The sequence below is a fragment of the Pimephales promelas genome, chromosome 22 (assembly GCF_988280905.1).
Source record: "Pimephales promelas chromosome 22, fPimPro1.hap1.1, whole genome shotgun sequence".
NCBI classification, from domain to species: Eukaryota; Metazoa; Chordata; class Actinopteri; order Cypriniformes; family Leuciscidae; genus Pimephales; species Pimephales promelas.
In genome coordinates this window covers 28,484,935-28,511,172 of record NC_142790.1, presented here as the reverse complement: position 1 = coordinate 28,511,172, position 26,238 = coordinate 28,484,935, and the positions used below count along the sequence as shown (strand labels likewise).

The 26,238-nt window shown below is 35.9% G+C and overlaps 1 protein-coding gene, 1 long non-coding RNA gene and 1 gene segment (V, D, J or C); 1 reads left to right on the top strand and 2 right to left on the bottom strand.

Annotated features, from left to right (window-relative positions):
* The first annotated feature begins 233 nt into the window (after positions 1-233).
* LOC148969641 (Ig kappa chain V region 3547-like) lies at positions 234-25,170 on the top strand. The segment is given in 3 exon segments: positions 234-501; positions 24,606-24,681; positions 24,765-25,170. Coding segments are annotated over 3 exon segments (534 nt in total).
* Positions 5,143-18,240, bottom strand: LOC120488042 (fibronectin). Its single transcript, XM_039684512.2, has 11 exons — positions 18,166-18,240; positions 17,983-18,079; positions 15,117-15,992; positions 12,712-12,963; positions 10,446-10,706; positions 9,678-9,959; positions 8,318-8,569; positions 7,682-7,951; positions 7,473-7,570; positions 6,095-6,189; positions 5,143-6,000 (listed from the first exon to the last, which is right to left on the bottom strand). Exons 2-10 carry the CDS (start codon positions 18,011-18,013, stop codon positions 6,106-6,108), a joined length of 2,406 nt encoding a protein of 801 aa, XP_039540446.2. The 5' UTR covers positions 18,014-18,079; positions 18,166-18,240; the 3' UTR covers positions 5,143-6,000; positions 6,095-6,105.
* On the bottom strand, positions 22,323-24,629 carry LOC120488466 (uncharacterized). Its single transcript, XR_016149303.1, has 2 exons — positions 24,008-24,629; positions 22,323-22,750 (listed from the first exon to the last, which is right to left on the bottom strand). It is a non-coding gene; the product is annotated as an uncharacterized LOC120488466 (long non-coding RNA).
* Positions 25,171-26,238: the final 1,068 nt, after the last annotated feature.

Below are 26,238 nucleotides of genomic sequence, written 5' to 3'. Positions count from 1 at the left end.
AACAATGCAGGATACGATTTTCAAACCTTCACTCCACATTGGGCTGTATAATTTCTCTGGTAAGTTCGGGTTACTAGTAATTTTTTAATAATAGCCTAGCTATTATAGTAATTACACATAATTATGTAACAATTACTAAATATGATAATAATGACCATATATGGTTATTTGATATGTATACGTACTCGTCACTGCCCTGAAGCGCGAAATATGACGTCACACGCCACTGCATTGCCATGGCGCGAAATACAAATGGAGGGGAGGAAGTTTGCTGTATTTAGAAAGAACTAATAACACACTCAAAATGCCTATGTTTGGCGTCGTTTATCGATCAAACCACGAGGAGTTTTTATCGTCTACCAAAAGTTGTTGTTCATAAGCGGGGAAATGCTAGAAATTGACCGAAAAACTACTGGAAAAAACGGCTTGCAAACCTACGTCTGCGGTCGGGAGGAGCCGAATGGGAAAATGCCCGTGTGTGCAGTGATCACTTCGTCAAAGGTGAGTTAATACAATTTAAGTGGTTATGTTTTTGTGTAATGTGTGTTTCCGAACTTTGTAAAGTCAAAGTTTGTCTGTAAGACGATAGTTGCTGATATCTAACGTTACCGCCTCGATGGCGAACGTAAGATCACGTCCAACATATGTTTGATTTTTTGAAATCTGTTGACAATCTTTGTCGACAGTTTTGCAATCCGTTCACTCATTTTATAAACCTTAGGCTACTCACGAATTCTCAAACTGTTCATCATGCTCACGGATTAATAAACCGTAGGCCTACCCACGAGTTCCTACATTATCGTGTCATATATGTGTTTTTTTGCGTGTAGATATGAAACGCAGTTTTCGCGTGCATGCGCACTTTATGGAGTGTAATAAGCACACACTCCCGTTTTGAATGCTTTATGGATTAGTAGTGGTGACAGATGTCTGAACGGCCAGTAACTCTGATGATAACCCTGGGTTAACTTTGAGCTATCACACACTGTTCTGACCCAACTGGCAGACTTTTTTTTTCACCCAGTAAAAACAAAACTTAATATCTTCTTAAGTAAATGTATCTTGTTTTAAGAATGTTTGTACTGGGAAAAGACAAACACAGAGTAAGAAAATCCCTTTTTGCAGTGTGTTTTATTAGGGAGATTATGATTGGAGAGAAGAGGGAAAAGTCTGAAAGAAGGTCATTATACTGAGAACTTATGGTTGTAGAGTAGAATAAAGTGAATAAACCCATGTGTAATAATAGCTTTATTTATAATAAAACAATCCCCCCAAAAAATACATGTAAAGGAAAACCTTATATCCGACATGATGCCGTTCAGAAAGTCTGGGAGAAGGTCTGATGTTCTTTCTCTGGAATAAACCAGGATTTCACATTTGCTTGCCTGTCGAGAGAGACATTTTAATGACATGAACTGAATCCAGCAATGGATTTTTAATTAAATATAAATAATGCAAATTACCAAAGTACGATTGTGCTGAATTTGAAGAGATGAGTGAAACCAGTGGAATAGTGGTATATTACCAATGTGGATGTTATGTTTACTGTAACTATGTTAAATGAGTATGTCTTCTGTCAATGTTTACTTGTGGCATTACAGCAATAGACCACAAGATGGAAGTGTTGGATATTACAGCAAGATCTGTGATGGTGACATTCTGCTTTTCAGTGTAACAGTTTTATTAAAATGATGGCAGCTCATGTTGCACCAGATATGTAGTCAGCTGCAAATATGGCTTGACCCCAAAAAAATTCTAACAAAAGGTTTCTCAGTGGTTTATAGTAGTATCAGATGTACTTAAAAACATACTAAAAGTTTACCAAAGTTTGACTCCAAGAAAGGCCCCATTTTCAAAATGGCAGCCGTCAGGTCTTTAAAATGACCATTACTCCGTTGTATTCCTCCTAGACCAGGAATACTGGTGCCTGATACATGTTTTGGCCATGTAATATTATAATTAGCATATTTGCATGGTAGATAAGTGACTTCAAGTGCTATTATATATTAAAGCAATTGGTTACAAGCATATTTATGCGAAAAATAAGTAAAATTTCCCTTAAGTAATTGCATATTTCTCCTTTGTCATACCATTTTGCCTAGTGTTGGTGGTTTCTGTAGTTCATAACAATTCTTTTAATTCCAATAATGAATAAATTCATTAGAACTGTGTGGCACTGTAAAATTAGTCAAAACAGGGCTGCCACGTGAAGGCTCAGTACCACTAACCCCTTTTAATTTTTTGTCTTATTTTTTAATATTTTTTATAATGAGTGTTTTTTTTCCTTTTCTTTTCTTTTTTTTATACTTTTCTTATTTATACATATCTTTTTCTATTTGTTTCCTCTAATTCTGGTTTATTTTTTATACTTTTTTGTACTGTGACTATTACCATTAGTCGTCACACTCTTCCTCCCATAGAGGTTGATTATAGTGATTCTCACAATTCCTAACTTGACAGTCCACAAGCAAGCATGCATGGTAGTCCATATGCCCTACAACTGCACGGTTGTGTTCGGCAGGTAGTTGTGCAATTACAGTGTATCATCGATCTGCAGGAGGCTTTCTGGGGCAGCAGTCTTACTGGTCATAACTAGCAGGAACTGGTTGTCCAGCAGTTTCCATCCCTAATTCACTGTGTTCATGACACTTTCCTTTCCAATCCACACCATGATCTGGAAGTAAACTCTTTGGCAGTGGTATTTGGTTGAGTACTCAGTTGGAGGCAGACGTTCTGGGGTAACAAATGATTTGGCGGTAACGATTTTCTTGCTAAAAAGGTTGTAGAGCAAAGAGTCAAGTAAGCCCATTGATCTGCATGATTGTGACAACATTCAAGAATGGACTCTGTTCATCTGTTCATATCATATCAGCATGGCTGTTGAAAGGACCACTTCTTTTTGGTGGCTCAGCTTTATTGTTGGATTTTAATGTCTTTTTTATTTATGTACTATTCTCGACACCGTCGACATTTTGAGTACTATTTCACCAGCGGAACATCATCGTCGGCTCTTTGTACACTTGCGTTGTTGATTCCATCAGCTACCTTCTGATAAACCTCAACCACATCAGAGCCATCTCTTAAGTTTTTACAGAAAATGGGGAAAGTTTCTTGGATTATAACAACATGACTCATGGTCAAAATTGCATTTGGAGTGTACTTTTTCCTCAAGCTAATTCAACAATGTCAATTGCTGAAAATTGTGCATTTAATTTTGTTGGGTTTAATGCCCCCTGTATACTCAAAAAACATCTATAGAGGATGCATTACACATGTATTACCTTATTCAAATTGAAATGAGTGACCTTTTTAGGGGGTTCACACACAGGCCTCTGTTCGGGCTAATTCAGATTTTTTTTATGATCCGAGTTATACAATCCAATTTAAGTTACTTTTGGGTGCAATAATTTTTACATTGAATGCAAAGTCTGTGTTTTAGCAAAAAAAGGGTATGTGTCCAAAAACACGTACTGCGTAGGAATAACATGACAGGCTAAATGGTTTACATCTCTGGTTCACCCCAAACAAAGATAAATCCTTACAGTAATCTCACAAAATCATATATTCCATAAGTTTGTAATCATGTCAGTGCAATTTAGACAAGTCCAATGGATTCATAGACACAGAAAAAATGGGGTTAGACACCAATATTACTTTGCTAAGTCAAATAATGAAGGAGGTAGGATATTTTAAGGGCTTCTTGTCCATCTTAGACCCCATCTTGAAAATTACACCTTTCTAGTGGTCAAACTTTGGTAAACTTTTAGTATGCTATTTAGGACACCTAATACAACAAAAAACAGCTGAGAAACCTTTTGTTAGAATTTTTTTAGGGTTAGGTGTTTATTTTTCATAAATGCAGCCGTCTAATGAGACATGTACAAATCAAGATTTAAAATTTCTAGGTCCTTGGTTTGGGAATGAATTCAGCATCGACATTACTTCACGATATAGAATCGCTCAAAAGCGTTTTTTGTTTTGTTTTTTTGTTGTTGTTGTTGTTTGTTGTTTTTATAATTTTGAATTACTTCTGTAAAGCAGTTTAAAATGGCCCAAACATACAGGACTTTTATTACACAATGGCAAGGATCAAAATTAACTTAATTCAAAGGGAAAACAGGATTGGTTTTTCTGACCCAACTGGCAGATTTTTTTCACCCAGTAAAAACCAAACTTAAAGGGTTAGTTCACCCAAAAATGAAAATTAAGTCATTAATTACTCACCCCCATGCTGTACCAACCCCGTAAGACCTTCGTTCGTCTTCGGAACACAAATGAAGATATTTTTGATTAAATTTGAGAGCTGTATAACTACCACATTGGCTCCTAAAGGACTGCCTCTTGACGGCCCAGAAAGTCAATGAAGAAAATGTTTAAATATCCCAAGTGACTACCGTGGCTCAACTATATGTTTATCAAGCGACGCGAATACTTTTTGTGCGAAAAAACAAAAAAAATAACGAGTTTATTCGACTATTTATTTTCTTCCTTGTAGGCCAGAACGAGAATTCCTTAGATTTCCACGACGCATGCGCGAGATTTGCGATCTGCTCACACCAGCTTACACTACTTCAGATCGCAATTCTCGCGCATGCGTCGTGGAAATCTATAAGGAAGTCTCGTTCTGGCCTACAAGGAAGAAAAGAAATAGTCGAATAAACTCGTTATTTTTGTTTGTTTTTTCGCACAAAAAGTATTCTCGTCGCTTGATAAACATATAGTTGAGCCACGGTAGTCACTTGGGATATTTAAACATTTTCTTCATTGACTTTCTGGGCCGTCAAGAGGCAGTCCCTTAGGAGCCAATGTGGTAGTTATACAGCTCTCAAATTTAATCAAAAATATCTTCATTTGTGTTCCGAAGACGAACGAAGGTCTTACGGGGTTGGTACAGCATGGAGGTGAGTAATTAATGACTTAATTTTCATTTTTGGGTGAACTAACCCTTTAATATCTTTTTAAGTAAATGTATCTTGTTTTAAGAATGTTTGTACTGGGAGAAGACAAACACAGAGTAAGAAAATCCCTTTTTGCAGTGTGTTTTATTAGATTATGATTGGAGAGAAGAGAGAAAAGTCTGAAAGAAAGTAATTATACTGAGAACTTATGGTTGTAGAGTAGAATAAAGTGAATAAACCCATGTGTAATAATAGCTTTATTTATAATAAAACAATCCCCAAAAAATCAAAAATAGTTTACAATAATCCATCATGAATATTAAAACTAATTCACATGAAGCAAGTAAATGTCTTTGATAATAATATTTGCTAATGTTACAAGAATGATATAGCTCCCTCACCTATCAGATATCATCACACCACACTATTCACAGCGTATGTCTGCATTTGCTATAAGAAAAATAAACTAAAAATAGGCCCAAACTCCAGAGATCATCTTTGAAGAAGCTAAAGACACCCTTAAACCAACACACACACAACGTTGGGTTCATGTTGGATGGGGTATTTCCATAGACATAATGTTTTTTTTATACCATACAAACCCTATATTCTATCCCCTAACGCTTGACACAATCTTTCTGCACTTTTACATAAAAAATAAAATTAGAAAAAAGTATGATTTCTAAACTTAAGGACCAAAACATTTCCCCACAAAGAAATCTGCGTCTAATAAACCTGGCATTGTATATTACAAATAGTGTTGGCTCTTTGACAAATTGCTTTTTGTTCCTCTTTTTGAATAAAAGCTATAGTCCGCTAATGCACAAAAAGAGAAAGAAAATCATATTGGCAATGGACACTCAAACACAAAATATTCCTCCTAATTATTGTGAAACATGTCAACTGGAAAACTTGCGTTCAGTTGCAGGCTTGAATTTTGAAGCATAATCAAATTGGCTTTACAAGCCATTTCAAATTTAATTATATTAAAATGACTTCAAATCTTTTATAGCATATAAACAGTTAAAATTGCTATGTAAGTTACGTAATGTAAAAACATGTTGCCATGACCACGTCACAGAGATTCAAGGGACATCGTTTTCTGTGAAATAAGAGTCAGAGTTAGATATAAATCATACTCATTTTTTAATCTTGTTAAACAACAACAGGTGTGACTGGTTGGATATCCAGCAAACCTAATTTTGCTTTAAGGATCGATCGGGTTCCTGTCCACCCACTTCAGCTTCCAGTGGACATCCTCTTTAAATTTGGCTGTAAATGTATTATTCAGCTGAAAGACAGAAAGGACATTTTAGTTGATTTCACTTGACTTTTCTAGTTGATTTTAGTTATTTAAGTTCATTTAAATTGAGACTTCAAGATAATAGGTTTAAGCTTTTGTCATCAATAGTGCAAATTAATTAATTTTCACAATATTAATCTAAATATAACTGCTGCACAGGGATGATCAGGTATTTCTTTATGTGTAGCCTACATTACTTCCATGTAGGGCTGGGCGATATATCGAATATGTACGATGTATCGTTATATTTTTTGAAACGATATGGAATGAGGCAATACCGTTTATATCGATACAGTAGTTTGATATGAGCACATCTGAAAAATAGCGGAGGTTGCAGTGTGAGCTGCTGCAGTGAAAGTAGCTAGGCTACGTAGTACAATTTGTCCTAAACATGACACAAGCTTATATTAATTGCGTCAAAATCACTTTGATATAGTTAACAATAGTTGATATAGTTAACAGTCACTTTGATATAGCCGCCCTGTCAAATGCTCTGACAGACACTGTTGCTGACTGACAGATATACTTGCGCTGTTTAATGCGTTTGAGATGTGGTGCTTTCCTCAGTGCTCAACTTACATTTCACATATTCTCCATCTGTAAATGTTAGAAAGTAAAGCAAATATGTCCATTTCACAACAAATATGTCCATGTCAGAAGAGGACGAGCTTCTGCAAGTGAATCTCCGCTAAAATTCATGCTTCCTTGAACGAGCGCCGGCTACTACTACGTAGTACGCAATAATTCTGACTAAAATAAACATATTGCTAAAATATTTGTTGTTGGAGAAAATAAATGTGCCATATGTGGAATTTTAAACCTACAAGTATATATTTTTAATGAAAGTGATTATAATGGCGTAATCAAATGCAGGCTAATATAATTAGTTTGTGTTTTTGTTTTTATTTTCATTTTTAGTTTAGCTTTTAGTCAATATAAAAACAAAAGCTTTTTGCACATAATATATTGCATAGCCTATATTATATTTGTTTCCATATCCTTCAATATCAACATTGTTTGTAGGATTGGGCCAAATGTGAATATACTGTATATATATATATATATTATTTTTTTTTAATATAAAGATTTTCTTTATCTAAATAGAAAACGTAGAAAGTACCGAGATATATATCGTATATCGCCATTTGACCAAAAAATATCGAGATATGATTTTTTGGCCATATCGCCCAGCCCTACTTCCATGATAATAATGTTACTATAAAGTTGCTTTGTCAAAGAACAAGTTTGACAGTCATTGAGAAACTCTTCACCTTCCTGAAAAGTTCATCCTGAGTTGTTGAATTTTCACAATGAAGTGGCGTTGCAGAGGAACACAACATTGTGAGGGTCAGTGTCTTCTTCTTAGGCTCTGGAAATAAACATAGTTTTAAACATCGAGAAATCTGCAAAAATACACTCAGCTCAAATAAACACGTCATGTTAGAATATCATTGCACAAAACTGAATGTCTTCTCTTTACCTGTGTCTGCATGAGCAGTGACTGTTTTACTTGTCAAATTGCCCGCCACTACATGGACATAACACGTATATCTTGTTCCTGATTTTAAATTAGGAAAGGTGTGCTTTGTAGATGTCGTATCAATTGCAGTCGTATTTTCTCTCCAAAAAGCAGAGCCACAGGTCGCAGAATAGTTAATTGTGGCCCCTGCTGAACCTTTTGGAGGTCCCCAGGTCACGTGTATCTTGTTACCGTCAGAGGTGGCGTTTACCCACTCGGGCTCAGTAGGTGCTGTGAATTGATTTGTGAGATGTTATACAGCTGAAAGGAAAAACTGATGACTACAGTAATTTGCAGCAAGTGGATAAACACAGTCTCATGAAAGTGCGTATCTATACCGCGAATGTTATTTCTCGTGCCATTTATACGCCAAAAATGTTTGTTTTTTTGCATGCATATGCTACGCACTGAAAGCCCCTTGGGTTGGATTAGGGAGGGTGCGTATTACACGGCATAAAGTGCGTATCATAGACACGCAAAAAAAGTTTTTGCGCAGAAATGGCACCAGAAATAACATTCGTTGTATAGATGCGCACTTTAGTGAGATCGGGCTGGATAAATAGTCTGAAAAATCATCGCAACGTAATAATTCCTTACTAGTGTAATTTAATCCTGTAGCAGGTTCACTTGCCAGAATACCATTAATAGTGACAACTGAAACTTTGTACTGAACTCCTGGCTTCAGGCCTGTGAAAGTGCAAGTTTTGTCTGTAGTAGTTTTAGTATCCATTAGATTGTCAGTTAGTCCATCTATTGTCAAGTTGAATTTTTGATAATTCCCATCTATTGTCCAGGTGGCTGTAATGGAGTTGCTGTAGAACGTCAAAGAGAGTGTTACGGTTTTTGGTTCTGCATGAAAAAAAGAAGAAAAGTCATAATTTAGGAAATGTCATGCAGGCTTGAACAAATCTAAGCATTCATTTGGACAACACAATATTTTTCACATCTAAAAACTCCTTTGGCTGTTTATGGACACATGTTTTAGCCAAAGAATAGTAACCCAATTTTTTTTTTTTTTTTGCTTCCAATCAAAACCTATACCGAAATGTATTTAAAATAAATTTATTTACGTAATTCTAAGTGTACTAAAAATCCTTTAACATATTGCTTGAGACTATAAATATCATTATTAAACGTTTTGGAGTACTTCACACATTTATAAATATTAAGCATGAAATTTGTTTTTATATCTCTATATTAGTAACTATAGTCAGTGTGACCGTTGTCATTGTTTAAATGCAAGATATTTAAAGTATACTTTGCAATAGTTCCACTTTAGCACAATCAAATATTAAAAATTCTGTAAAACTGAAGTGCATTCAGTACAAAATTAGTTTTGAAGGGTATTTAAATGAAGTACATACATATGTAAATTTGCAGTATACTTGGCATAAAATAAGTGTATTTCATATACATTTTTGTATATTCCTGAATAAATTCTGAGAAAAGAGTTTGAGATATAAACTCAAAATTGCAAGAAATAAAAACAGAACTGCGAGATATAAACTCAAAATTAAAAAAGGTAATTGTGACTTTTTGTCTCACAATTCTGTAAAAACAGCTGAGTTATAAAATCTGAATTGCAGGATATAAACTTTCAGTTGTGAGAAATAAAGTCAGATTTGTGAAATAAAAGTTGCAACTACCTTTTGAAATTGTTAGTTTATCAAATTTTTCTTTCCCCTCAGAATTGTGAAATTAAAAGTCCAAACTGCAATTGCAATAAATCATCTGAATTGTGCAAAATATACTAAAAAATTGCAAGAAACAAATTCTGAATTGTGAGATTAAAATTGTAATTCCTGTTTTAATTTTTATTCGATAGTGGAAATAGTTTCCACTTGTTTGACAGTCAACTCACATTCAACTTTAACAAATGAGCTTAGCATTAGTGTCAGTTGTAATTGATATGCATGATATGAAATGCCTCGATGTAATAACTGAGCATGAGACTCACTTGTGTATGCTGGGATTACAACCATTTCTCCTGATAGGGTGTTATTGTTTGTCAGTGCTGCCACACACAGGCAATACTTGGTGCCGTCTGTTTTATTCTCCACTTTTATGAATGTATCTGTTGTAATGGTGCCGTTTGTTGAACAATTGCTGGTAGCACAGTCGCTGCTATTGTAAAGATAATATTTGTAACCTGAATGATGACCAATAGGTTTGGTCCAACTGGCAGTTATGACTGTGCTGTCCTTGTCTGCTGACTTTAAGTTTAAGACAACTGAAGGCCCTGAAAAATAAATACCAAAAGAAAAGGCAGTTAGTAAATTAAAAACATCCACATCAGTTAGTTGCACTGCTTTTGAAAAGCTCCGGTCACAGGAATGCTTGTTACTTTGACAATAGCTATTTTATTATAATTTTAGGTTATCACATAAAAAAGGCTTTGTGGAAATGCAGGCAAGATGACTCTGCATATATTAAAAAAAAAACTGTTTAAAACCTTATGCGCTAATATCTAATCAGAAGAAAGATGTAAACACATTGAATAAATCTGCAATGCACAACAAACAACTCGTGACTTTGTCTCAAAAGAGAATGTGATTGCATTAATGGTTAACTTGACTAAGTTTGATGGTTCTAAAAGGCCAAATTCGCAAAAGTTTTATGCACCATTCTAATTCTGCGCATAATAAAGTTACATTTGCAACTGTAAACATAGTTAATGATGTTCTTAATTCATGAAACTGTCAAGCATGAATCGTTCTGCACTTACTGGTGTAAACGTCAGAAATGTTCACTGGCGCACTTCTAGTAGTCTTATTCACGATAGCTGTAACTGTGAATGTATAATTGTTTCCTGGAGTTAGACCCGTGATAGTGCACTCTTCACTTTCACATGCTTGATCGTTTTCTGAATTCATCCCTCTGATATGTACTGAATAGACGTCTCTGTCTCCTTTTGATTTACTCCAGCTGAGGCTCACAGTATCAGTTGTCATGCTCACGACTGTCAGATTTTCAATATCAGAAGGCTCTGAAAGAGGAACAGCATTCAGCTCATTATGTTGAAAATGAAGAAACTGACTTGATAAATGATTAAGACGAAGCCACTGCATAGGTCTACAGAATGGCATTCAGATGTGTTAAAGTGCCCCATTATGCTTTTTCGGGATATTACCTTTCAGGTAATGTGTAATACAGCTGTTTGTGCAGGTGAAACTCGAAAAATTGAATATGGTGCAAAAGTTAATTTATATCAGTAATTCAACTTAAAATGTGAAACTAATATATTATATAGACTCATTACATGCAAAGTGAGATATTCCAAGCCTTTATTTGTTATAATTAAAAAAATTCTATAATGGTATAATTAGAATATTGTGGAAAGGTTTTCATAGCTGTAATCCATAATCATCAAAATTATAACAAATAAAGGCTTGAAATATCTAACTTTGCATGGAATGAGTCTATATGATATATTCGTTTCACATTTTAAGTTTAATTACCGAAATAAATGAACTTTTGCACAAAATTCAAATTTTTGAGTTTCACCTGTAAAAGGTTCAAAGATTATTGTTTCCTAAAATAAAGAAGCAATTCTGAACTGTCTGAAAAGAGTCTAGTGATTCCAGTCTTACTTCCTGCATGAGGTTTGGAATGAATTTGCATAATGGTTTTCATTGGCTGGCCGCGAACATCTACTTCATGCATGTAAACCTAATATAAGAGGCTCCAAAACAAAGGTAAAACAGCATAATAAGGGCACTTTAAATAAGGATAAGTAAACATAAAATCAATTCTGACAAACATACCAGATCTTACAACAGTCATACAATTTGCATCTTATTATACGGCTCTCGTACTTGATTCTGATTGGTCAATTTTACAAACAAACCATCTTGCAGTTATTATGGTGGAAATACCATGAATACTTGATTGTTTTGTATGTTGTAATGGACTATTTTCTTGATGATTGCAGGTATAATTATAAAACTATTTAAACTCTGTCCATGCAATTATTTATATTGCGAGTAGCCGTGTAATAAGCCAGATAATGTACAGTCAGCTGGTGATTATCACAACATAAACTCATGGTGATTGACTGTACATTACTGTGCATATTTGTGCTGTACTTTGAAAGCTTGTGCACATTGAAGTCCAAGTCTACTTACTAGGGGTGTAACGGTACACAAAAATCACGGTTCGGTACGTACCTCGGTTTTAAAGTCACGGTTCGGTACGTTTTCGATACAGCAAAAAGAAAGAAATGCCAGAGAAATTTCCTATTTGTTTAAAGAAAAAATATTTTTAAATAAGTGTGAGTTTTCCTAGATCTTAAAACTTTCAGGTTTATAAATGGGGGTCATCTTTGAAGGGTGAACAAATAATGTTTTGGTCATCACATTAAAAATAACATTTAAATATATATTTATTTATAGGCTATAATATTTGAATTTTGAAGTGCTGGTAAAAGATGTGTGAAGTACTTGAAAGCATTTCACCATTCCAGCCAAACTGGTTCCAGTTAGTGTTACTATATTAAATCCATGGTGAATGTTGCTGGTCTGTGGACGTAAAGTATAGTTCATTCACGGCACAATGTTTCTCCTGGTTTCCATGACAGCGCTGTTTGATCTAATAGAGATCTGCGGTTAATAACGGAGAAATGTGAACGCTTCTCACTAGATCTCGCAGCGATGTTATTACCCGAGTGGCGAATTCAAATGTTTTCTTTACCGGATCTCTTAGCGCTGTGTAGTAACAGTGTCGCTTGGTCGAGATCGGCTCGCGCTGCACAGATGTTGCTGGTCCGAACTGATAAACGATCCGTGAAGCACATTTATAGCGCAGTTTCGTTCTGCATTCATTACGCTTGCCATTTGATGTTGCGCAACGTTGTGTTGGCCGCGTCAGCACGAATTTTGCCGGCAGGAAAAATGGTCCAAGCAATCGTTCGGTTTGTATGCGTACCGAACCGGAAGCTTCGAACCGAAACGGTTCAATACGAATACATGTACCGTTACACCCCTACTACTCACTGGTGTAGAAGGAGATGTTCTGTGGTTTGAGATCCCTGCCACACTTCACTGGAAACACCTGAACCTCGTAGAGATTTCCTGGAGTCAGATCCAGTAGTTGTTTATACTGGTTAGTCTCATTATACGTCTGTTTGGTCTGGTTCCAAGTGATTTCCACTTTGTAGTGAGTGATGTTACCCGGTGGAGTACTCCAGCTCACATTGCCTGCACTTGTGGTCACATCGGAAACTTCTATTTGCCCATAAAATTGGTCTACGGACAGATAAGTGCGACAATGCATATCAGCAGAAACATACAAGTTGACTGCACTCTTAAAATAAAAGGTTACCAAAGGAGGCGTGATGCCATAGAACAAACTGATCTCGTGAAATGGCATATGTATGACACGCCAATTTGTATTTCCATTTTTGGCATGTTTTCAGCGTGTTTATGAACACCGGCGTTGACTTAACGTTACATTACTGTATATATAAATATATGACCTACCCCAACACGCATACACGCGGATAGCTCAAAATGCGTATAGATAACAAGTGGCGTGTATGTTTATGCAAAAGTCATGATGTCATGTCGCATTATTAATGAGAAGAAACTCAGTCACTCCAATCACTGCGCTGTTTACATTTTTTATGTCTGTAAATGAAGAATTGATCATATCGATTAGTATTGAAATCTTAAGAGTTGTGCTATAAAATATAATTATTATTTTCTGTCATATTTTGGTGTGTCTTGTCTTGATATGTACTTGTCTAGGCGGGTCCTGAAATGGAAAATTTGGGAACCCCTGCTCTTTGGCATCACTATCAAAACCCCTTTTTGGGACCTTTATTTTAAAAGAGTAAGAGTGTCAACAATATAAATCTTACAATATGATGCTGTGCTCTTATGCCCTATTTACACCTGGTATTAAGATTCATTTTGATCGATTTGATCACAAGTGGATGGCGCTAAATATCCCCTGATTGTGGGTGTACAGTAGTACATATGAAAGCCTCATTCATTCACATTCACATACTAATACGGGTGTACATTATAGGGCTGGGGTAAACGATTCTTAACTAAACGATTAGTTGGGCGATTATTTTATCGATTAGTCGACTAATCTAATGACTAATTGGACGACTAATACAAAGAATATTTTTTTCTGCTGCTCAATTAATAAAAAAAAAACAATATCCCAAATAAATACTAGCATACTGAATCAAGATACTATAAGCTGGCTGACGTTAGTCTAATGTTATGTATTTGAACACCATCATTATAACTCTACAACCGCCAAAACCGTGTTATTAAAATAGTTTTTACAAACATTTTTTATCATAGAGAATGTTTAAATATTTTTATCAGCTGAGGAGGGAAACGGAGGCGGAGTTAGTGGTGCGATCGGAGGCTGCTACTGATGGAGATTAATCGGGAGAGGTTTGTGCACCTACTGATCAGAGCGCGTGCTGACACGGAGTAAAGCCTTGTTTATACTCGACACGTCCGCACGAGCGCGAGTGTGCACACGGCAAAAATGACGCGTTGGGTGCGCAAGACCAGGAAGACTGTGGCTGGCTGTGTGTACGCCTTTTTTTGTAACAGCGCGTCCGGCGCCGCGTCCGGGAACGACTTCAAGCCGAATCTGCCCGAGCTTGTACTTCTCACCACACCGACACCCAGTTTGCGCGTCTAAATTGCAATTTTTTTTTCTTAAGGGTTTGTTTACTGTGTGTGATTCATTTAATGGATAGCACATTCACTTCTAGTTGTCTTCGTCCTCTATTCTGCAATGTTTCGGTCTCCCACGTGAGTGTGGCAAGCTGTACCGCCGGGAACATGCAAAAAATAAATAAATAAAGAAGCGTCGACGCAAAAATATGACGTCGACGCAATTTTGACGTCGAATCATCGACGTCATCGACGCGCCGCTACAGCACTAGTAAATTATGTCTAAAATGTTATGTCCACTTTCAACCATTTCCAGATAGCGTAAAATGCATTCAACCGGATTGCTTTCATAGTGTAAAATAGCCAAGACCGTCTACTGATCTAATGCGTAAACATTATGGGAAGTTCGCTAGCCAGATGGGATTTAAACTCTCAGCGACTGGCCCAAGTTTAGTAAAAAGGGGAAAAACGTACCAAACACAATGTTATCTCACCATTCCTGCACATTCAGTTTTAAATTGTGTGAGCTTATTTCGTCCATTAGATCAAAATATTTGAAAAAGCCCACACACATTTACACACTGATGGACCCTCCCCTCGAAGAAATCAGGACAGAAGTGCTTGAAAGTGGACAAAAGCGAGAGATTTGCACACCAAGTTTAAACAGGAATGGGCCTCCCTCGTCTACTTGAGATCCGATCGACCAAAACGCATCTTAAAACCAGGTGTAAACTGGGCCAAAACAAAGTCCTTACTATCATAACAGATGAAGGGTAGAGTTTCGTTGCAATTTTTTTCCTTCCACATGCCAAAGCTGAGCAGGACCACACAGGCGTCCTCGATGTACACTTCAGTATCTGGCTCGGGTTCGAAGATGCAGTTGCTGGCGGTGGTGCTCTCTGTCGTGGTGGTGCTATTCATCGTGGTGTTCTGTGTCTCATAACCAGTTGTTGTAAAGATGGTGCTGTACGTTGTGGGATTGGTGGTGGTGCTATATGTTGTGGTCTTAGGGGTGACCGATGAGTACTCATGCACTGTACGTTCAAGCTCTTCATATGTCATATTCAAGCATTCCAGGACGTTATACAGTATAGGACACACATCTGTGTTGTTAGTTTCAGATAATGTGGAAAACTGTGGAAAGGTTGCCGGAGAACTTACTGTTGAGGTTTGTGTTGTGGTTTGTGTTGGGGTTTCGGTTGAGGCATTCGTCACTGGAGTAGCCATAGTAGTTATTAGGGTGCTCAGTGGACTTTGTGTAGTTGAGGAACATATAGGAATCATTTTCTTTACTTTATTTGGTAGAGGATGACCAGGGTACCAATTTTGATATGTAACAGGATCCCCATTGGACCATCTGGACCATGGGATTGTGCCATTGTAGCTCCTGCGGAGCCCAGTCCAGTAGTCCAAAGAGAGGTTCTGCACGATGAGGTGGATATTTTTACTGTTGATGGTCGCCAGCTCTTTGTAACAGGCTTGACAGTGGTTCCTGGCCTCATCCCATGTGGTATTATACCGATTGAGTCCGGTGTCATTCAATGTGCCATTGGACTGATTGAGTCCGGTGCCATTCCATGCGGCGTCGGGGGAGATAAAAAAATAATCTTCCTCCGCCCATATGACTGAGCCTGAATATGAACAATTGATAAACAAGCTGTCGTAACATTTGCATACACTTCTCTGAACCCTCTGGTGCTCCTCAGTTTGGGATCACACTCAAACTCCTTCCAGTCAAAAGTGTCTGAACACCTCAAATGTAACTTTTTAACTATATATGTAATTTTTTTATGTAATCTGCTGCATGTAATAATTTGCTTTAATATAAAAACAACCATTATTGAAATTTCATGGATGTAACTATACCATATTTTGATCGCTAACACTTAACATGTAAAGAAAAGCTATACAAATGTTAGTGTCATTGTTAGCTATACTAAATTTTTATAAAAAAATCTTTGGTTGGTTCAATAGTGGACAGTGTTTCCACATGATGGTAATGTACTAAATTATGAACTAATCTGCTAAATTTGGGACATGTTTACATGATAGCGATAACAAGAAAGTTTTTCACGTATAGACGACAACATTGTCAAAACGATCCCTATTTACACGAATCCACAAAAATGATACCAAGTAATTTCAATGAAATAATTATGATACATTTGTTTTCACAATTTTTTTAATACAATTAATTATCCCATACATTTTGTCTAATATTTTTTCCAATTAACCCCTTCATTAATGTGCACTTTTTTCCCTGCATTGCAGCTGATTTGTTGAATGCACGGTGCACCCCTCTAAAAATTACTGTATTTTTGTATTTCCCATTTATTTCTATGGCGCCTATTTGTGACCATTAAAGGAGTACAAGTGTGAATAATTTTTTTAAGACCGTTTAACCTTTTCGAATCATGTCCACAATTGTGTTCACAGAGCAAGTGCCACAAAAGTCACCAAGTATCATACCATTTTGATGACATAACATTTTTTACAAAATCAAAATGTAATTTTTTTTTTTCTGTCAAAAGTGACTGAACAGCACCAGAGGGTTAAGCAAGTTTGTCTTACACTCTTAGAAGAAAAGGTTTTATATAGAACCTTAAAAGGTTCTATCAGCGCTACGTATTTGGAATCCCTTAAAGGTTCTATACACTCTTAAAAAAAAGGCTTCCTCTGGGTTCTATATATTCCATACATGGCCAATACAACCTTTTACCCAAAAAAAAATGGTTCTATATAGAACAATTTTGGAGTTCCATATATGAAGCGGGGGATGGAACCATTTCTGGTTCTAAATAGAACCATTTCTTCTAAGAGTGACTATCCGGGTAAAATATCTAGAAATACTTCATAGATCAAATCTTCAATAAAAGTTAATGTTGTCTCACTGCACAGGCATCAAACTTTGCAACAAAGCACATTTGAAGCTTAGAGAACTGTTAATGGTTCAACATTTATGAATGTTACTGTGAAAACAATGCAAATTTAAGGAATATTGCTCATCATTTAGGCATGGTTATGCAAACTTTAGGCAAGCCAGGGAGTTTTTCCAGGAAGCTATAAATGCAAACTATGAAAGCTGATCATGAGAGGAACTGTTGCACAACTGTCCAACATGATAGTAAATTAATAAATGTACATTGAACCTTGCAAAAGTCTTAAGAGACATGCAAGGTGTCCTTTTGATATTTAATATTCCAGAAAAAAAAGTGTTAAATAAGTGGTCAAAAATTTGGAATAATTAACCTTTTTTTTAATGTTTTTGAAAGATGACTTGTGCTGCTACATTCAAAAATATGAAGCAGCACAACTGTTTTCAACATTGATCATAATCAGAATAAAATCATTATATTAGAGTGATTTCTGAAGGATCATGTGACACTGAAGACTGGAGTAATTTGATGCTGAAAATTCAGCTTTGATCACAGGAATAAATTACATTTGAAAAGATATTAAAATGGTGAAATGTTAACAGTTTTTACTGTATTTCGATCAAATAAAAGCCCTTATTTTATCTGAATTATCCAAACTTTTGACCTGCAGTATTATATGTGTGTGTGTCCTCTCAGCAAATATAGGGTTAAGTAAGTAAAAACTTCAGTCAGTTTGCAGACTTACTCAGGAGAAGTGGCAGCCACAGTGTCTTCATCTCACATCTGTTTCTTGATGATTCGCTGGTTGTCAATCTCAGGTCAGGATGGGAAATGTTCAACACCTTTTTGGAGTAATGAAAACAGCATCATCAATTAACAACTTAAATACCAAATAGACGCTTCAGAATAAGATATTTCATTGACTCACTCACTCTGCAAAACTCTCCTGTCCACTGATCGTCCTGATCTTATTCTGAGCTCTACAGTCTGAACTCTAACAATAACCTACTCGCACTATGACTTTGCATACGCAACCTTAACATTTCCATTGATTCTGCATTTGCAAATTACTGGACTCATGAAACATGTGAACGTGTCAGAGGTGTTTTTAGGACCAGAACTCCAAGACCAATCAAGCCCAGAGTGATAATTAAGCATTACTGATGAACACCTGCTGTTAACAAACAGAATCACTGAATGAAAGACGAAAATGTGATGAGCAGAAACACAAGAACTACAACATACTTCCAGCCACCTTAGAATAAATCAACTCAAGATAAAATACATAATCTCTTGTAATCTCAGCAGAGGAGGATTAAACAACTCAGAATTACCAGCTTCACTTATTACTGACCAGTTTGACCTTATTCTGACACTATTTTCTTCAACCAAAACGAATTCTGAACTAAAGGTGACTTGCACCAGCTGCTTACTTTCTAACTGCTAATTCAACTTGTATTAAAATTCAAAACAACAAGGCTTTCTCTTTTAAATTGCAATTGCGCAGACTAGATTCTTTTTATTATTATTATTATTAGACAGTCAGACGTGCATATTACAAACCAAAATAGTGCAGTAGTGAGCATGTAATTCCAGAAGTGACATAAGAGTGATTTAAGTGTTTGATCTAAGTGTGTATGTGAGTTGGTATGTGTGTGTATAGATAAATAAAGTAACCATTTATTATTTATTACCATTGTCATTACCATCACCACCCCCACTCCCCACTACCACCATATTGCCAATATTGTATTAGTCGATTTTTATCCTTTCTCCTATGTACCAATTGCCATTGTCAACCCTGTATAAAAAAAAATGATATAATAAGATGATAATAAGATAATATATGATAACCTTCCCCTACATCTCTTCAATCCCTATCTTCTCCTAACTATTTTTTTTTTAAATTATTATTATTATTATTTTTGTGTGTGTGTGCAATGTCTAAAGTGCATTAAAAGAGGGAGTACAGTGCGAAAGTGTAGAGTAGATTCATAAACGTTCACATTTGGTCCAGATCCACTAAATCTTCAGTATTTATCTGAATCCCTATCCAGTGGAGTAAACAGAAGCTCTTATCATAACATCTTATCATAATGCCATTTCATAGAGCTTATTTTAGTGCAACTCGTTTGCATTTCCATTCAACTTCCTGTAAGATGAGACCCGGTCTGACATATTAAAATATTTTCACCAATCCTCAAACCCCAATCCTTTTTTCAGCAATTTAAGAATCTTGATGAACCTATAAAATGTGTAATGTTTAACAATTACACTTTCCAAATAATGTGATGCATAATTTTAAACATTAAAAGTGCTTCTTCTGTCTTGCCTGCCAATTGCAAGCATGAGTTTTCTAAAACTCCCAGATTCAGTTGTTTTTAAAGTCAAAGTCAAGACCTGGTCAGGTCCTGGACAAGAGCTGGAAGAGGTGTTCGTGAGGCCAGCAGGGGGCGCTCACTATAACACCCCAGTACAGTGACAGGGACACTATACTGTCAAAAAGCACCGTCCTTCAGATGAGATGTTAAACCGAGATCCTGACTCTGTGTGGTCATAAAAAAATCCCAGGATGTCCTTCAGGAAAAAGAGTAGGGGCAACCTGTCACTCACATGAGATCCACCAATAGCAAACAATCAATCAAGCCCCACCCTACATTTGTTCTTGTTCCAGAAACAGTTTCACTCGATTATACCAAGGGAAGCCCGTTCACTTGTTATATTTGCAACTCCTCCGGTTATATTTTGGGCAAACGAGACCCTTTACACAGACTTTGATGACGTATTTTAATAGTCATCGTATCGTAAATCTTGCCAAGTTTTTATATTTAATTTTTTTATGTACATTTATAACACTTAACGTAGTATTGTTTTGCATCAAATTACTGCTGAGTGTGTTTCTATAATGGCTGTGAGTGATTAAAAGTGTCTTCGTTCTCTCTTCTGACTGCCAATTAACAATCTCTATTGGTTTTGATAGTTGTGAAAACACTGTTGTTGAGTTATTCTTTTTCTATTTGAGCAAATGGGAACTTTTAATGTATACTCTCATTCACCACTATAGAATTACACCCATCTGACGACTTCTGCTTCTGAGAAACCTGGATATGTGAAAAGGGTCTATATAGGAGTGAATCATTTTTCTATATCTATGTATTTTTTTGATTATACGTCACAATAGGGAAGAAGAGACTAGCAACTTCCATTTCATGTCGACTTTAAAGTTGCAAAATAATTCAACTAATCCAGTTTCAGCTGTCATTATTCAGCTTAAATTAATTCAGTGTTGACGTGAGTTAGTTAAACTTTTAATGTTGCAAAATTAATCAGTTCTGAAGCAAACTCTAGTCTATTCAAGTATAAATTAACAATAAAATATATATTATAATATGGTATAGTGATGAAGTGAGGATAGAACATCATTAATGAAAAAAAAACTGATTATTGGCGAATCATGATGATTACATGATATATTTGATGTTGAACGAGCTCCTCCTGAACTTTCATTAACAGCATCATTTAAATAAAGGATGTCCATTTCCATATTGATCCGATCTTCAGTGTGTGAGAGTGTTTATAGTGCTGTGAGTTTAACACTTCATCACTGACACACACAACAATCTTCATCAACATGACCTTCATCATCATCTTCATCTGGACTCTCACAGCGTTTGCTCAAGGTTTGTGGAGCACAAGTTTGATATTCATTCATTTCTTCAAGTATATTGTCAAAGTTTTGAGTGTATTTTCTTGTTGTGTGTTTCAGAGTGTAGAGGACAGATCACCGTCACTCAGAGTCCCTCAATAACAGCAGAACAACCAGGAGGAACTGTCAATATCAAATGTAAAACTAGCAGAGATGTGTTCAGTTATTCTGGGACACACTATTTCAGCTGGTATTTACAGAAACCTGGAGAAGCTCCTAAACTCCTGATTTATCAAGCAAATGTCCGTCAGTCAGGAACTCCATCTAGATTCAGTGGCAGTGGATCTAACAGTGATTTCACTCTGAGCATCAGTGGAGTCCAGACTGAAGATGCTGGACATTATTACTGTATGAGTTTCCACTGCAGAACAGATTCTTATGGTAGGTGTGCGGGTGATCGTGTGTTCACACAGTGATAAAGAGTCGTACAAAAACCTCCGTCAGTCAGAGTCACAGTGACTGAACTGAAACTGCAGCTGCTCAAACACACACACACACACTAAAGCAAAATGCAGAAAAGCAAAATGATCTTATAATAAGCAGTTATATTATAATACTAATATAAAAGTTTGAGCTTTGTCAGTATATGACAGTTTTCATAAATAATTTTTCTTCTTTTTTAAGGAAATTAAAACACGTTTGATCGTCACTAGTGGATATTTTTCTATCTTTCACCATAGTTGAGTTTAAAAAAAAAATTATCCTCATTCTAATCACTAGCATCATAAATATGTTCATCTTGATCAGTTTAATAAGTCTATCGATTTTTTTTTTTTAAGTTCATCCTTCATATATAAACAGCATCATAAAACACAATCCTCAATTTCAGAGCAGATGAACATTTTTAATAATAATATCTTTACATATAATTTTACAATTAATTTTAAAATTAAAGACCAGATTACCAAACAGCAAACCGGTGTAGTCCGCCACCATCCAAAAAATACATTTATATAAATGTACTATTTATACATTTATAGTTTGTTTTTTATATTAAAGATTACAGTTTGTTTATTCGCATGTGTGAATATAGTGTGCGTTGATGAGCCAACATGTAACTCATAAAGATGAAATCTTATTAACAAACGGACTAATGAATCCATCAGCAGAAGTGAAACTGTTCCAGTTCAGAGGTTGAACCAGTAAAAGAGAGAAACTGTGAGTTTCAGTTGAAAATGTGATTTGCATTGTCAGGTTTAGTGATTGTGACGTCTCAGAATAGAGCAGCTCGTCTCCAGTGATCATGTTCAAACCCCAAGAGCTTCATTTGACTTCATTTCCTGCTGAATGCAGCTGTTCTCAACTATTACAATCAATCAAAAGCGGCTGAAACTTTAGTGCAACGACACACTGATCAATGATGCAGTCACACACACATGTAAGGCGTTCAGATGAAGCTTTATTGAATGAACAGCAATGGCAGCACATTGACAGACTGCTTCAGTATTGAGCTGTAAATCACGTGACTCGGCTCAGATCCGCTGGTCTTCACTGGAGAAACATCAGCAGTCGGAGCTCTTGAGGAACAAGGCCTCGTGAGCAGCTCCGGCATGTGTTCCTCTGCAGACCAAGCGCCCTGTCCCTGCGCCTTCCCAGCGTGCTTTGCTGAGGCTCAAGACGCTGCTGAGACTGTAGAGACCGTCCCGCTCGCTCTCTGCGCTGGTCTGAACCCCCTCGGTGACCTCTGACCCGTCCAGCGTCCAGCTCACCGTCGCCCCCTTTGGAGAGTAAGAGCTGAGCAGGCAGAGCAGAGCGGAGGAGTCTCCAGAGACCAGCAGAGACACGGAGGGAGGCACGGAGGGCCCGGCTGAAACACACACGGTTAGATGTCAGACTCGCTCATGTAGTAGAAATCACAATAATTTCAGAAATTCCACACTTTCATTCTATAAACCACAAATATCCTGAATTCAGTTTTTAAATGTTCTCAGTTTTATCAATATTCACTAATACTCAAAAATGTATCATGTAATTCTAAATATAAATCAGTTCTGTAAAGCAGACATGATATGCAGCGAATCTTATAATAATTTGATATTTTCTGAATAATCATTTCATTATTAATTGTATTTTGAACAATTCTTCAGACTCACAATCATAATGATCAGAAAATTTCAGTTCAAATGATGAATTTTTCAAATATTTCTATTTGTCTGATGGCAATGACTAAAAATAGAATTATTTTATCCGTATAATCAAACTTTTGTGTCAGGGATTTTAAAAAGTATTAGCACTTAAATTTATCAAGAATTATGGACACAATTATGTACTTTTTAAAAAACCTGAATATGATAGAAAATATAACAATATTACAAACTACATTCAATGTAATATTACAATGATATTGCGATCAACATATTACATTTTAGAACAATATGAAATTAAAACAACTTTTGTTCCAAGCATTTAAAAATGCCATCAATAGTTACATTTACCAGGAATTATTGACAAAATTATATATGAAGTTAAGATATGATTTTAAAGTACTGTAATAAAGTCAATACATGAAATTAATTAAATTTTTTCAATAACAAGATGTTCAATTATTTGTGTAAAATGAAAAAGGATATTTTAAAACATTTATATTGAATTATATATACATTTAAATAAATTAAAAAATATACTAGATATTGGAAAAATATATAATTTAAATTTTTTTTACAGGACATTTAAAATTCTCCATTAAATCAATATTGACTAGTACTGAATGTACACCGTAAAAAATTATTGTAATTTTAAAAATGAAAGACAAAAAATGCTACAGAAAAAATTCTTAATTGAATGTTTGTGAAATGTTTGTTCCTTTACTGTGTGCATTAAAGTTGTAATAGATTTAACTGGAAATTTCATGGCATATTACAGTAAAATAGTGTTAAATTTACAAATGCATAAATGTGTGTAATCAGTAAAATATAATAAAATGTGACAATAAATAAGCAAAACATTTCAATAATATATTTTGTAATAAATTAAGAATATTGTTGCTGAATGCTGTTAAATAACATTAAACCTCCTTTTAAAAACACATCATTAAGTTTCATTATATAATTTAAGAAAGACTTACGGGTTCTGATCGTCAGTTCAGTTCCTCCACCGAAAGTCCACCACAGTGTTTCATTCTAGTGAAAGCGTCGTACAAAAACCTCCGTCACACTCAAATGAACACACACACCAGTAGAGAAAGAGACCAACAACACACACACACACACACTGATATCAGACTCAACTCACTCCCAAAATACATTCATCACATTTATATCAATTCTATTGGCCTGCTTTATTATGAAACCTTCCGCCAGATTTAGATGGTCATTCTCTATTGGATGACCTTTGACCTGTTCTACAGTATCATGGATGATATAAACACAGCACAGGTATTAAATGCTCTCAGCATCAAAGTCTGAATGAAACTGATCATTAAAACTGTGTTTAGAGCGAGAAGATCGACCCAAAATAACATGAAGTAAATCATGAGTGTGTGTTTATGAAAATGATAAACAGAAGTTTATTAGCAAAGACGCTAAAAGACAAAACAGTGTTTCTGCTGTCTTCAGGGAAATGATGTGGAGTGTGTTTGCATATTGATCAGATCTTCAGTGTGTGAGAGTGTTTATAGTGCTGTGAGTTTAACACTTCATCACTGACAGATTTTCTTCATTCAGACTGAAAGTAAATCACCGATGAGAAGAACGATGATCACCAGCGTCTGTATCTGGACTCTCATTCTTTCTGTTCAAGGTTCATTTACTCTATAAATAACTCAAGATGTGATTTATGTTTATGCTTTTGATACTTATGATCTAATGAAATGTCATTCACAGAAATTACAGGACAGGTTTCTGTGACTCAGACTCCCTCAGAAGAAGCTCTTCAAGGAGGAACAGTCACTATAACCTGTCAGACTAACAGAGGAATTGGAGATCGTACGTATGGTTGTGGCGGCTGTCTCTCCTGGTATCTGCAGAAACCTGGAGAAGCTCCTAAACTCCTCATTTATGCAATTAATTCACGACAGACAGGAACCCCATCTAGATTCACTGGCAATGGAGCAAATTATGGAACAGATTTCACTCTGAGCATCAGTGGAGTCCAGACTGAAGATGCTGGACATTATTACTGTATGAGTCGTCACTACATCAACAGTAAATGGGTGTTCACACAGTGATAAAGAGTCGTACAAAAACCTCCATCAGTCAGAGTCACAGTCTGACTGAACTGAAACTGCAGCTGCTCAAACACACACACACACACACACACACACACACAAATAAACTACACATGTGCTGAAGACTAACTTATGACTGAAATCAGCTCTATTACACTGATGACTATTAGATAAAAACAGTCTGTATATTAATATCAAATCCAACAAAACTGCCACTGTCTGTTTTTGAGCTTTTACAAGTAGCTTTATCTTTCACTACAAGTTTATCAAGACAATAATAAATATATATATATATATATTACTCATCATAACTGTTTCTATCAAAACTACTGATTCTATCATTCATCTCAGTGCATTATTTATGATTAAAGCAATTTTAATACATTCTGATGACCTTTGACCTCTGGAATGAAAAGTCTGAAAGTTAAATCTGTTCCTACTGAAGCGTTTGCATAGAGAGTGTGTTTTACATGAGCGACACACACTTCAGTGCTCTGCGTGTGTTTATAACTCTGTCAAACACAAACATGATCAACAACTGTTTTTCACTAGAACTGAACCTTCAACAACAGAAATGACTTTCATCACCATATTGATCTGGACGCTGGCAGTATTATGTCGAGGTTTGTGTCCTTCAAGATTATATACATTATTTATCATGTGTGTTGTGTAGATATATTGCTGTAAAAGTGTTTGTGATTGCTAATCTTTCTCTGTTGTCAGAATCTGTTGGTCAGGTGACAGTGACTCAAACTCCCTCAAATCTGCTCTCTAAACCTGGACAATCAGTCACGATAACCTGTAAAACTAGCAGTGATCCAGACTGCTGTGACAATGGAAACCATTATCTTAGCTGGTACTTACAGAAACCTGGAGAAGTTCCTAAACGCATGATTTATGGATCAATCTTTCGTCAGTCAGGAACTCCATCTAGATTCAGTGGCAGTAGATCATCAGGGAGAGATTTCACTCTGAGCATCAGTGGAGTCCAGACTGAAGATGCTGGACATTATTACTGTATGAGTGCACACTGGATCAACAATGGTCCAGTGTTCACACAGTGATAAAGAGTCGTACAAAAACCTCCGTCAGTCAGAGTCACAGTGACTGAACTGAAACTGCAGCTGCTC